The 12,803-nt window shown below is 34.5% G+C and overlaps 2 protein-coding genes across 2 annotated transcripts in view; one reads left to right on the forward strand and one right to left on the reverse strand.

Annotated features, from left to right (window-relative positions):
• The window catches only part of LOC128206291 (uncharacterized), a 97,394-nt gene that overhangs the window by 43,863 nt on the left and 40,728 nt on the right, over positions 1 to 12,803 (reverse strand). The gene's annotated exons all lie outside the window — the stretch shown is intronic.
• LOC128206292 (uncharacterized) lies at positions 1,010 to 4,136 on the forward strand. The gene is made up of 2 exons (XM_052908662.1): positions 1,010 to 1,086; positions 2,399 to 4,136. The coding sequence occupies exons 1-2, from the start codon at positions 1,023 to 1,025 to the stop codon at positions 3,133 to 3,135; spliced, it is 801 nt and encodes a 266-aa protein (XP_052764622.1). The 5' UTR covers positions 1,010 to 1,022; the 3' UTR covers positions 3,136 to 4,136.

Genomic DNA, 12,803 nt, shown 5'->3' on the forward strand with positions numbered 1-12,803 from the left:
TTGATGATAAAATTTCTTTTTCTACGGAAACGGTCTCCAAATAGCATTATCTAAGTTTTGTCAAATTTAATACCAATTTTCATTGTGTGCAATATTCGTTTAATGTATTGATCACTGACGTGAGATTCTCCTCTGTGTTTGTAAAAACTACAGAGTCGAAATTGTCATCCGATAGGACTAGAAATTCGGGGTCGGAAATAGCGATCGCTTTACAGGTTAATCTAAAAGTGCGATGTTCTGTAACAACTGAATGGCACTTTCCATTGTTCTCTTCATCAAAGACAAATGCATATTTGTCTAAACCAGGTCGATAATATATGGGATTAATAGGTTAAGAACGACTGTATTACTTAAAAATTTTAAATCTCAGTAATTAATTATATCTTTGAATAAATCTCATTCAGTGTACGACAACACGCACGCACGCATGCACACACGCACGCACGCACGCACGCACATACGCACACACGCACACACACACACACACACACACGGTTCATGGTTTATCATAGCGAAAAATCTTCTGTCTTGAAGGCTGTATTTTCGTAGGGTCTCACTGTAATATCAGCCCATCCAGTGGCGGGCACATAGGGCCCTGCCACCCCCCCCCAAGCGGGCCAACACGTAATGTTTTTAGGGACACATCTTTATTGATTACACTGTACAAATAAGTTGTTTTGTCACAATTTAAATTTTATATAAGCATTTGAGCAAATAAACAACCTGGTTATCGAGTATAATATAGTATACGAAACGAAAAAGTCTTTTGAAAAATGACATCGGGGCCTGAACATTCGATTAAAAAAAATATGTATTTTTTTTTTTCAAATGAATTCGCTTGAACGAATCCATTCTTATCTTGTATTATCGTTTTAGTTTAAGTTAAACAACTTTGTTAAACAGACAACCCATTCTAAAACTAATTATTTATGAACTGCACTGTAGACCTCGCCACTTTCTAAAATGTATATATATATCTCTGAACATAGCGTCGAACATCAGACCGCGCTCGAATATTGACCATGATGGTGAATGTCTTGTTTCAAGTTTTCGGGATTCTCCTTTGCACTTCTTGCTTAGTGGAAGGTAAAACATTTTAATAATATATTTTAATGGTTATATTTTCCGAAAAGTTGAAAACAATGTTACAATTTGATTAAATATAAACAGTTAATCGGAGAAATTGCTAACGTTATTTGCTCTTTATGTGGGAAATCTCTTGTAAGTTTGTTTATTGTTTGTCGATGAAAAACAACAATTTATGTCAATTTCAAATCACCCAGACCATCAAGCAAAACAAATGTAATGTGATTGAGAATGACTGTGGAAATTGTTTGTATATATGTCAGAGTACAATTAGCAATTCAAAGGTTCTTACTATTACCCGGGTGTTGAAGGCAAATAGTTTTTATAGCACTTAATGAGTTATATCGTTTTGGTACATCGTTGTTGTAAAATTTGATTAATCATGAATTTATAAAATCGTCTTAATTTTTTTTATAATTTCCACATTATTTAATCCTTATAAAATATTGCATACACTATATGAGCACTATTTTAATCCAACAACGCTTTCAGAATAATTCGAATAAAAGATTGAAATATAATCCTCACATAATAGTTAATACAAGAATACAGAAATATTTTAGGATTAGTAATATTATAACAGAAATTTTCATTGTATCCCTAAAACTCTAGATCAGAGAAGTTTATCCTTATATAAGAATGTTCCAGAGCATACATAAAACATCATCAATAACTTTCCTTAAAATTCTAAGAGAATCTTGTTTATTCTAAAACTTCTATACAATGAATGAATAGCAATTTCTAGAACATCTTATTAAATCCCTATACAAACATTCTACAAATCTCAAAGGGTGGATAACATTACTAATAATTCATTTATGTCAACTGATTAAAAAAACATGTTACAACATGGTGATAATTTCAATTCAAAGGTGAATGTTAAATAATGACGGATTCCTATAAATGCGCATCAAGTTTACCAGTTACACGAAATCAAAATTCAATGTAAAATACTCAAAATCTGTTTGACAGACAACGATAATATGTGAGGATTATTATTGACTTAGTTTTTCTTTTCTTTTCTAAAATAGAATGAAGAAGCTTCACCGAAACTTAAACGTTCTTTACAGACAAATACCTATGATTGATTATATTTGGCGAATCGTTAATAACTGTTCTGAACTGTGAATCGATATAAAATCGTATACTCATTGTTCCCTAAAGTATTTGGAAAACCACCTTAACTCTATATCCAACGAAAGATGTTAAGATAAAACCAACTGATCATTAATCGAGTAATTATCGATATATTTGCCTAAATCAATATATTTTTTTTTATAGTCTGATACAATCGATAACTTGTACGTTTTAGGGGTTTCTTACGCTGATGAAGTAAGGAATCTTTTTGAGAGACATTTCACCAACAAAGATAATGAATGTTGGAGCACCACAGGGGCAGATGAAAATACGAATGACAAGGGTATGGCAATTGCTCTTGTCAACGTGTACACACAAAACTGTATCAACTACAATAATAACCCCGACAACAGGCAATTCTATTGGCAACTGAATGCAAAACTTCGAGATCAAACAAATGAACAAATTTGGCGGGACACAGAAAAATTGCTCAATAAAGCGTTGGAAATGTTAGGCGCCAAAACATGGGATCTTGTTTTCAGGGCGTCTCATTGTACCGATATAAAAAAGGGATACATCTTAAAAAATTATGACTTTTGGAGTACATCACTGAATGCAAGCGCGTCGGCAAATTTCCTGGATGAAAACAAAATATTTTTCAAAATTGTTACTTCTCCAGGAGGCACAGAAATAAGCGAGTATTCCAACTTCACTGATGAGAAAGAAGTTTTACTGCAATCGAATAGTGAATTATATGTTCAAGAATATATTACGGATGAGCAGGGAATAGATGCCAAGAAAAAAAAAGTAGGACTACCAAAGTCCAAAAAAATGAAGGCGTTTGCAGTCGTGACAGGCAACATTCCAGCAAGAGCTTCCAGGTCGGGTCTCAGGTCAGGCTTTTGTGGTATTGTGCGTGGCTCGACCGCTGATGCTTCACCATCGAAATCAGGCTGTTGCACCATCCTTTAGACTGGATTGGTAAATGAAAACAAAGAAACTGTGTAAATACAAAATATTACTTTAACAATTTACCATTTTAGAAATGACCTATGTTAAATGTGTGGTACAAAACTGAACAAAAAACATATATTCATGCTTGTGTATATTTATCAAGTTATCATAATGCTTTTAAAAGCTTTGAATGTCTTTAAATTGTTGATATTTTATATACTGCTTGTTGTTTACTTAATTGTTTTCAAGTTTACGCTGGCCCTGATGTGGCTTTTATTTCCAATTGTATTGATAAATGTTGGGATAAGTGTGAGGTAATGATCATATCAACTAGTTTAAGGCCAAGTAGACTCGAGTTTAAGTGAAATCGAGTTTCACAAGTCACAAGTAAAGTAAAGCTATGTTGATGCATGTGTGGTCTGTTTGTGGTGCTTGTACGTGTGGATGTGGTGTCTGTAAGTTTGCGTACCTAGTAATATTTGAATTCCTGACTACTGGGCGTGTCCCTATAATTTTCGTAGTATTACTTTCTTTTTTTTTTCGAAGTGACACTGAACGAGAAACACTAAACGAAGAAACGCTGCAAACCGATTGCACATGCGTCCGAATAGTTTTATCAATAAATGAAGGGATTTCCGTCTAATAGACGAATTCGCTCGAACGAGTTCACTTAAATAAGTATTCAGATAGAACTTGGATGCCATGCATTTATGCTTTCATTCGCAAACAAGTTTCGTACATACAAATGTAAATAACACGACAAAGCTGTTATTAAATCAGACAACACGTATTTTGCACGGTCTATTTCAAACGTTACGTATTGTATACAGTGAAGATTGTTTTGTAAAATGTGAAATATACTAAAGGCATAATGAAAGTTTATTTCTTTACAAAATGCATTTGTTTCTCAATCAAATGAAATAATTATAATATTTTCAGCTGTGTAAGTAATGTATTTATTTATCATAGTGCTATGCATAATTGCTTGTATTGATTGTAATAAAAAGTTTTACTCGGTTTGGCAGGCATTTGTTGGGTACCGGTAATATGTTTATTCTTTGTCTGATTGGCGAAAATGGTTGAAACATGATACTTAATCAACCGAGTTTGAGCAATGTTCGATAAGTTGTATTTTAGATTACGCATTTTAATATGCTGTTGTTATGAAGAACGAACTCCCCAAGGGCGTTGAAAAAGAAATTATATAACAAAGTTTATCCCATTTGAAATCCAAAATAGTTTGTCGCTGACAATGCATTGAATGTGTAGGGCTAAATAAATGATACAATGTTCGGCAATGTCGCTTAGTTATGTTTATAAATCGTGAAAACTATTATTAGTACGTCGATGATGTATGCCTTATCATAATTATCCCGTGCGCGGCTAGTCTTGGACAAGGTGGGAAAACACTTGGATGCAAATGGGCATGGACCTTATATAGGCCAGGTTAACTAGATTAAAGTCTCTGCGCCACCACCATCGATGTTTGTCTCCTACTTATTTCTTTAATTCTTGACTTTCTATCGGTTTAAGAAGTATTTATGTATAGAATGATACTTAAGTCAAACACGTTTTTCTTTTTGCAATTGCCGAATCTGACAATCCGTTAATTTCTTCATAAATACAACGATTACATACATTCCATGTGTACATAACATAATGAAATACAAATCCGTTACGTGATGATATCGCATCATCACATAAAATTCGTGGATCTACTAATGATGCTAACGAAATAATCCAAAAAACAAAACATTTTTTGTTTGTTTTTAAGAATAGCTTATCAAGTAGTATTTGGTGAATACTTTTTAAATGTAAAAAAAATCGCGAAATTTGCAATATTTTCATTAATTTTTGTTTTCTAATTCATGCGTCCTTGTTGTAAACATCAATACAATCAATGCATTCTCGTACTCTTCAATAAACCTGTTTTGTTGAACAGTTGTGATATGTTAGTAAATTGAAAAACTAAAAGATGTACAGTCAAGAGACATGAAAACGCAACACTGGATATAGAAGACTCTAACAGTGGCAACAATATATAAGGTACTTATTTATTCAGTAATATTTTTACTCAACACAAAATAGAAAACAACAAGAAAACCATACGATTTTTTTTTCAATGGTTCCTCTCTTGATGTCGGACAACCAAAATGACCTCTGCGTTTGGCGATGACTTCCTGTAGCCGACATCGCTTTGATCGACAAAGTGTTCTATATATCCGACGTGTAATACGATTCCACTTTTCGACGAGTGCTGCTGTGAGCTTTTTTTACGATGGTAGAAAAGTTCGGTCGTCGACATTTCTTACGTCCTAACTTTTCGTAATTTTTTTATATATGATTGAGATCCGATGACGGTCAGGCCAAGGCGGGAATGCGTGTCAAGAAAGTTTAATGTAACTCCTACCCTATGTGTGGGCGCGTTATCCTGTTGAAACGTCAACCCTTTACGTGCTTGGAACATAGCCAATACAATTGGTGTAAGAATCTAAGTGAATTACCGGTCGACGTTCAAATTCTCATCACATATTACTAGCACTGTCTTAAAGTCACAGTTGATAGCAGCCTTAAACCATCGCGCCTCCACCACCGGAACGTTCATGTTCATTTACACAGTTGTTTGTGTAAGGTTGATTAAGCATACGGAATATCCTTATCCTGACGTTGGGGTTAAACAAATTGAATCTTGTCTAGACCGAAATTACTACACGATAACAATCCTGTGGTACGCTGAATTGGTGGACTCCTTATACCGACGATTATTTTTGCCCTCGACGTTGCAGTCAAGAAGCGATTGCGGAGATGCCGTTGAAGGATATAAACGTCTTGATGAGCCGTCGTTACACGCACTGCATCCGGTCGTGGAGGGTCAGAAACAGAGCCGGTAACGTTGTTTAGTTGGACAAGGCAAGATATAGTCGAACGGTTGATGTTTATCAAACGTTTCTGATAATCCACCTTGCAAAAGTCCAAAACTGCTGTTTCTAATTATATTGTTTAATCTTGAAATTTGGTATATTGACACTATTCAATAATTTCAATGACTTTGTTATTTGCAATCCAAATACACATAAAACTCTTGAGTGATGTTAGACTTCCATTAAAACCATTTCTTCTTAGAACAATAAATCAACACTTACAAAGAATTTTTGTTTATATCACAATGCAGGGACGTAGCTTATTTTAGGCACTGTAGGCACAAACATGAAAATATATGCCAAAATGCAATAAAATTGAAGGGTGAGGGGTAAGAAGTTAAGTGTCGAATGTCAGCAAACCCATTTTATATGACGATAAATCTGTATCAAATTAGTACCAATGAGTCCGTGACGCATATCCAGTATTCTTGTTCTTTAGTCATTTGCTTCGTGGTTTGTCGTATGTAAGTCTATAATTTATCTTTTGTTTCAGTATGAAATATACTTTCTGGAGGCAATTTCGATTCGACTTTACATAGTACCCGATGTCGTAATGATCGTGTGTCTTGATACTAGTTTGGATGGTAGCTGTTCTTCCATCAGCTTCATTAGTTTTTCAAATAATTTCAATGATACAATGAAAATTCAAACATGAACCTTGTTTAGATGCCCAACCGACAATTAATAGACCATAACCCGTTGACATTCATATTGTCGATGATATTAGAGGTCTCAGATCACCTCTTCTGTGAATTTTCTTCTGTTAAGCTGTGTTGTCATTGTAGATATGTCCCCTACTTCAAGAAATATCTTAAGCTTAACTGGCTTAAGTAGGGTATTACAATTACAATAAACCAAAATACAAACTTCAGTTGGTTTATTGTGATTATCATAAAGATAATACCATGATAATTGAATATTTATATACTCTTATATAAGTCAATATTACCAAAATTATAGAAAACACAAAGACAGTGATCTAAGCTTAATCCTGTTATAAGGCAGTAAGGAAGTTTCGAGGGGCATCAAGTTGCATTAGGAAAGAACAGACTGATTTCGATATCGCTTGCAAATGTAAAATTGCTAAATAAATATAAAAGATACCAGTGGAAATGATATAACTTCACTCATTTCCCAACAACTTTCACTGTTGCCCGCTAAGGTAACAGTGACTTTGACATTGACCCCCTCCGCCCCCCCCCCCTTCAAGAGTATTCCCTAGCTTACTCTTTGAATACGTTTCGTCACTAACCACCAATCCTAACTAAACTAATTAAATGGAAACCAATGATTGACGCCCATCTTCCAGAACGTCCGCAAGCTTGCACAACAATCTCCCCATTCTTATTACCCAGTTTTCGTTGAAAACCTTGTTACAAATTAGTATTAATATAAGGAAAGGGTATTTATTATAAAACTATCACTCAAAATAATGCTTCATTTGCACAAAACTACGCAAAGAGTATTAAACATATCAAAGGGCATTTACTCTAAAAATACCATTCACAAAATAATGTTTCTTATGCCCTTTTCTTAACACAGTAACTATGTTTATGAAGTTAAATTTCAATAACGCAAAAACATATGGAGTTATGGAGAAATGGAGACTTGTCCCAGTAAAAAATATGGAATTCTTTTATCAAAGAGCAATACCTCTAATAATACCATTCACAAAATAATGTTTCTTTTCCTAAGCACTTCTACTTAAAACAGTCAATATGTGTATGAAGTTTGGAGCCAATACCTTAATAATAGACTTATGGTGAAAATAAATTTGTCCAGTAAAAATTAAATCGATAGATACTCAAAGAAAAATAACTCTTTAAATAGCATACACAAAATTGGAGAAAGGACTGGATATTGCAGGATTATATATTTTGCACAATGGAAGATACCTGTTATAATATCATAAAATATGATAAAACAGTACAAGTAATGTACATAGATCGAATAAACAGTCATCTATTTGAATGTCAATATTTTAAGGTGATCGCATTATCTATAGTTATCTTTTATCGATTTAATAAAAAAACATTTGCGTAAAATCAAAACGAGATAATGATAAGTTTATTTTACGAAGTCAGGAAGATGGGTGGTCCATTTCATGATATTAAAATTAATTTCACTTCTATGGAAACATTTCTTACCGAACACTGATACCATGAGAAACAGCTGCGATAATGCACCGCCATAAAACCAGAATGACAAGACAAGCAAAGGAGCACAGCTTACAAACTCGTGCACAGAACATATGCGCCAAACGACACACGATTTGGCATGCTCTATACAGAGTTGATCTTGACATTTTTTCAATCATGAAAGATTCGTTTTCATGTTGAATTTTAGAATTATTTTCCGTCAAAACCTAATAGACGTTCAAAAACATAAACATTATAGATGCTCCACTTGTCCTCATTTAAATTATATCTCTTTTTTTGTGTTTGAAGAAATATTTCACTTTTTTCATCAGCTGTCAAACGTTGCTATCCTGTCCGCCATGTTGTCAACAAAAAGGGGTCAACATCGTTACAGTCGAAACTCGTTGGCTCGATATTCAAGTGACCGGCCTCGAGCCTCGCAAATATCGAGTCAAACGTAATGCTAACTGAATGTGGTTTTTGTTTGTTTGATACGTTAAATAAAGTCATGTTTGCCTTGTTTTTCATGCTCCTACGTTAAAGTTGACGAAGTTTCCGTTCCCATAACATCCTGTTAGCATAATTAAACATTCAATACTATGGAATGGTATTTAGGTAAAAATTGCATTGTGCTTGATGACATTTGTATTTTGCCTTATGACCACTCCATTCCGCCTGTTAACATTGTACGTTCCATTCTGCGTATTGCTTGTTGCCTGATGGTATGTGTATTAAGCTTCCTTACTATCCTTCCTTTGTTTAACAATGCATGCCTGTGTTTACAATTTGGGTGCTATTTATTGCATGGTTGCATCATGCATACTGTGGTTTGTCAATAGTACATCTGAATTATGTTTTTCACCATTGCAACATTCTTTCATCCATGTCTTGTGTGTACATTGTATATATGTATCCTTCTTTCTTGCCTGGCTGCATTCCAATGCTTTTCACCATTGTAACATTCGTTCTTTCTTGTCTTGTGTGTATATATATATCCTTCTTTCTTGCCTGGCTGCATTCTAAATTTGTCACAATATGTTATGACGTTATAGACAGACAAAAAAAATATGGCGCTTCTTCGCTTTTTTTACGAAAGGATACGGAAAATGTCGAAAATATACGACTGTATTAGTACAGGCGCTTAGAGTAGCTTCCCTTTGTAGCGAATAAGCCACGATTTCTGATTTCTCTCTCGCATTTTCATTCCCGAGTATTCGTGAGTAACAAAACTTTCTGGTGTTTTTTTCTCCATAGCCATTCAATATTCGATGTTGGATTTTTATATTTAAAGGGTCAGTAAATCAGAGGCATAGGCTTTTTCGACCCAAGCGATTTAGCAGGCTTATTTCCAAACAACTTGGGTCGTATGAGCCACAGTTACGTGGTATTTGGACTGCATTTTTGGCCAGTCGAGCTATCTCAGGACTCGAGCGATTGGTCCCTATGGTTATCTCTTGGACTGAGAATCATAAAAAAATGTGGTTTAGTACTCTTTGTAACACATAATAACCAAGTAATCCACTTTTAGTCGTTTAATTTTACATATTAAATATTTTAAAATTTCATACAATCTTTATCATTCACTTTTGAGTATGCACAAGGGCCGAACCCGGCATGCACCTTTTGGCTCTATGCGCGGACGGGTACCAGTCACAAGGTAAACATATTCCCGGTTCCCGTTCGCGCGTAAAGTTGAAAAGCGCATGCCGGGTCCGGCCGATGTGCATGGTCAAAATTACTGGCGAAGATCTGTGAGTCGGTAAATAAACAGTATTCTCGGCAGATTTATTAAAGAAATTTGCGAAAATACGACTAGTTTGTGCTTGTTGAGCGATTGCACCTTAGAGATAACTTTCTTCTGAACATGCATGCCACGTATACAGTTGTTTTATCCAAACAATCTTGTAGATCTGAGCTCGTTTCCATACATATGTCTCAATCCGAAATCTGCTAACCTTCATAACTTGTGAATGATAAAGATTGTATGAAATTTTAAAATATTTAATATGTAAGAATAAACCACCAAAAGTGGATTATTTGTTTATTATGTGTATCATAGAGTACTGAAACTCATTGTTTTTGATTCTCAGTCCAAGAAATCACTTTAGGGACCAAATTGAGAGCACATTTCTATACTTTCCATTGACAAAAGAAAACAAGTGTCACATGGCTTAGCAAAATTACAGAAACGAAACCCAATTTGACAATGACTTGCAAATCTTTAGACTGCAAATATGGTTATTTATTACATAGTTTATATGAATGAGAAGCTAAATTTTTTGTTTTTGTTACTTTCATATCTTGAATTTCCAGAAGTTATTGTCGTCTACAAACACTTTTAACAGGCACACAGTGAATTCTAATTCTGGCTGGCTTGTCATTGATATAGGCCACCAAGACAAAGTTTTGTCACATTCACGCTGGATGTATATAGCTTAATTCTTGCTTGTTTATCTTGTACTGTATCTTACAAAAACTATGTTGACTTAATTATAAGTTTAATACAAATCATCTTTTTTATTTTCCTAGCGAAATGAGTAACCAGCAGCGAGCCTCGCAGCTCCTGCGAGAGGCTGCAGCTCTTCTACATGAACAACAAGCATCTACAGCTCCTGGTCAGAATACAGAGACTGTGACAGCTGGGACAGAGTACATCAGACCGACTGTACACACGCACACAAGTCAGCTACGGGCGGCAACAAGATATCTGTTTGCGCCTTATTCTAACAGAGGTCATCATCGCAGAAGAACAAGTACAACAGCAGCACCACCCATCTTGTTTTGGTCTCACAGATTTTGTGCCTTAAGTAGTTGCACACAGGTAAATGCAGTTTTATATTTTGCCATGAAATTTAAATGTTTTCATAACTTTTTTTATTAACCAAACAAAATAAAAGTACATAGTCGACTCATGATACTTTAAATACTCCCTTCAATCATTTTTGTCGAGACTGCTTGTGAAGCTCAAAATTGTCACCATAATGGTGTTGTGTTTGTGCTGTGATTGGTCAAGTATTTGCCATGATGACATGTTGTGTTGTGGACATGAGCCAGGTGTGTATGTTCAATTCAATTCAAATTCTTTTTAACCAAGGTAACTCTTTTAAGTACAAAATTATCAAACAAGAGGCCTTCAAAATCAAACAATTTTATAACTTAGTACTGATAACTATAATTGACCGTACTTGAATGAAATAGTGAAAGTAAAATGAATGATATGAAAAAAAATATACAGGAGGAAATGATGAATTGCAATGATAACAGCATTGATGTTGATGATCATTAAATTATGATTTTGATGATAATGATGGGGGTGATTATAATAATTGAAATGACTATATGGTGATAGTGATGATACATACATAATATGAATCTAGTGGCAAGCTATGGACATTTACATTCAACCACTGAAGAAGCCATATGGCGAAAGCGCTTCATTTATCTAATAATACTTAAAGCTGAAAATCTATGTAATGTCATGATCTTTTATTTGCTGATTATAAAAAAATATATATAACACTAGGTATACATCTTCATCTCTTGTTCGCATATGAATATATATTGTGTTTAAACTGAATTCGATGTCAAAATCATCAAATGTTACAGATTTAATGTATGGGCTTGTATCTGGTTGATTTTGATTTTTTCATATTTATCATATATGATATTTATGACTTCTTGGCTATAGTAAACCTAATATCTATATTGAGCGGCTTAAGAAAATAGGGTATGCTATATAAGAAGTACATTTATTTTTTGTTGTAACCTAGTTTGTTGAGCTTTACTCTAGTTCAAAAGAAATAAGTCTTTAAATTTTCTACCTTGGTGCTTTCCTCAAAATATTGCTAACAACTGACAGCTTTCCCAATGCAATCAGAGATGGGAGGAAATGACTATGCTCAGTTTACTGCAGAGGTTGGGGTTTTGGGAAAGCGAGAACTGGGCTCGACATTAAGCCGAATGGCATCTAAAATTTATACCCCCCACAAACAAAGTTTGAGGGGGTATATAGGAGTGAGCTTGTCGGTCGGTCTGTCTGTCGGTCGGTCTGTCGGTTTTCATGGTTTCCGGACGATAACTCATGAAAAGCTAGACAGGTTTGAAAATTTTTGGGTACACAGGTGTAACATCAGAAGATACAGGTCAAGTTCGATATTGGGGCTGGTGGGGCCAAGGTCAAGGTCACTGTTACTAAAAATAGAAAAACGGTTTCCGGACGATAACTCATGAAAGGCTTGACAGATTTGAACAATTTTTGGTACACAGGTGTAACATCAGAAGATACAGGTCAAGTTCGATATTGGGACTGGTGGGGCCAAGGTCAAGGTCATTGTTACTAAAAATAGAAAAACAGTTTCTGGATGATACCTCATAAAAGGCTTTACAGATTTGAAAAGTTTTTGGTACACAACTGTAACATCACAAGATACATGTCAAATTCGACTTTTCTCTATATACAATATTATTAAATAGTTCCAGTACCAAGCACCCATGTGGGGGTATTCATCACCTTTAGTGATAGTTCTAGTTTGTTATGTTATAAGATATTTTATGAAGTCAATCTTTTGAAGCTTTATCATATCTTTAATTTACATTAATAGCAATTAGTTACTTTAGGCATCTTAAA

Source organism: Mya arenaria, chromosome 10, assembly GCF_026914265.1.
Source record: "Mya arenaria isolate MELC-2E11 chromosome 10, ASM2691426v1".
In the NCBI taxonomy this organism is placed as follows: Eukaryota; Metazoa; Mollusca; class Bivalvia; order Myida; family Myidae; genus Mya; species Mya arenaria.

Coding starts and splice junctions, on each gene's coding strand:
- LOC128206292 (XM_052908662.1), top strand. CDS start 1,023: ATGATGGTGAATGTCTTGTTTCAAGTTTTCGGGATTCTCCTTTGCACT. Junction 1,087..2,398: donor CACTTCTTGCTTAGTGGAAG/GTAAAACATTTT, acceptor TGTACGTTTTAG/GGGTTTCTTACGCTGATGAA.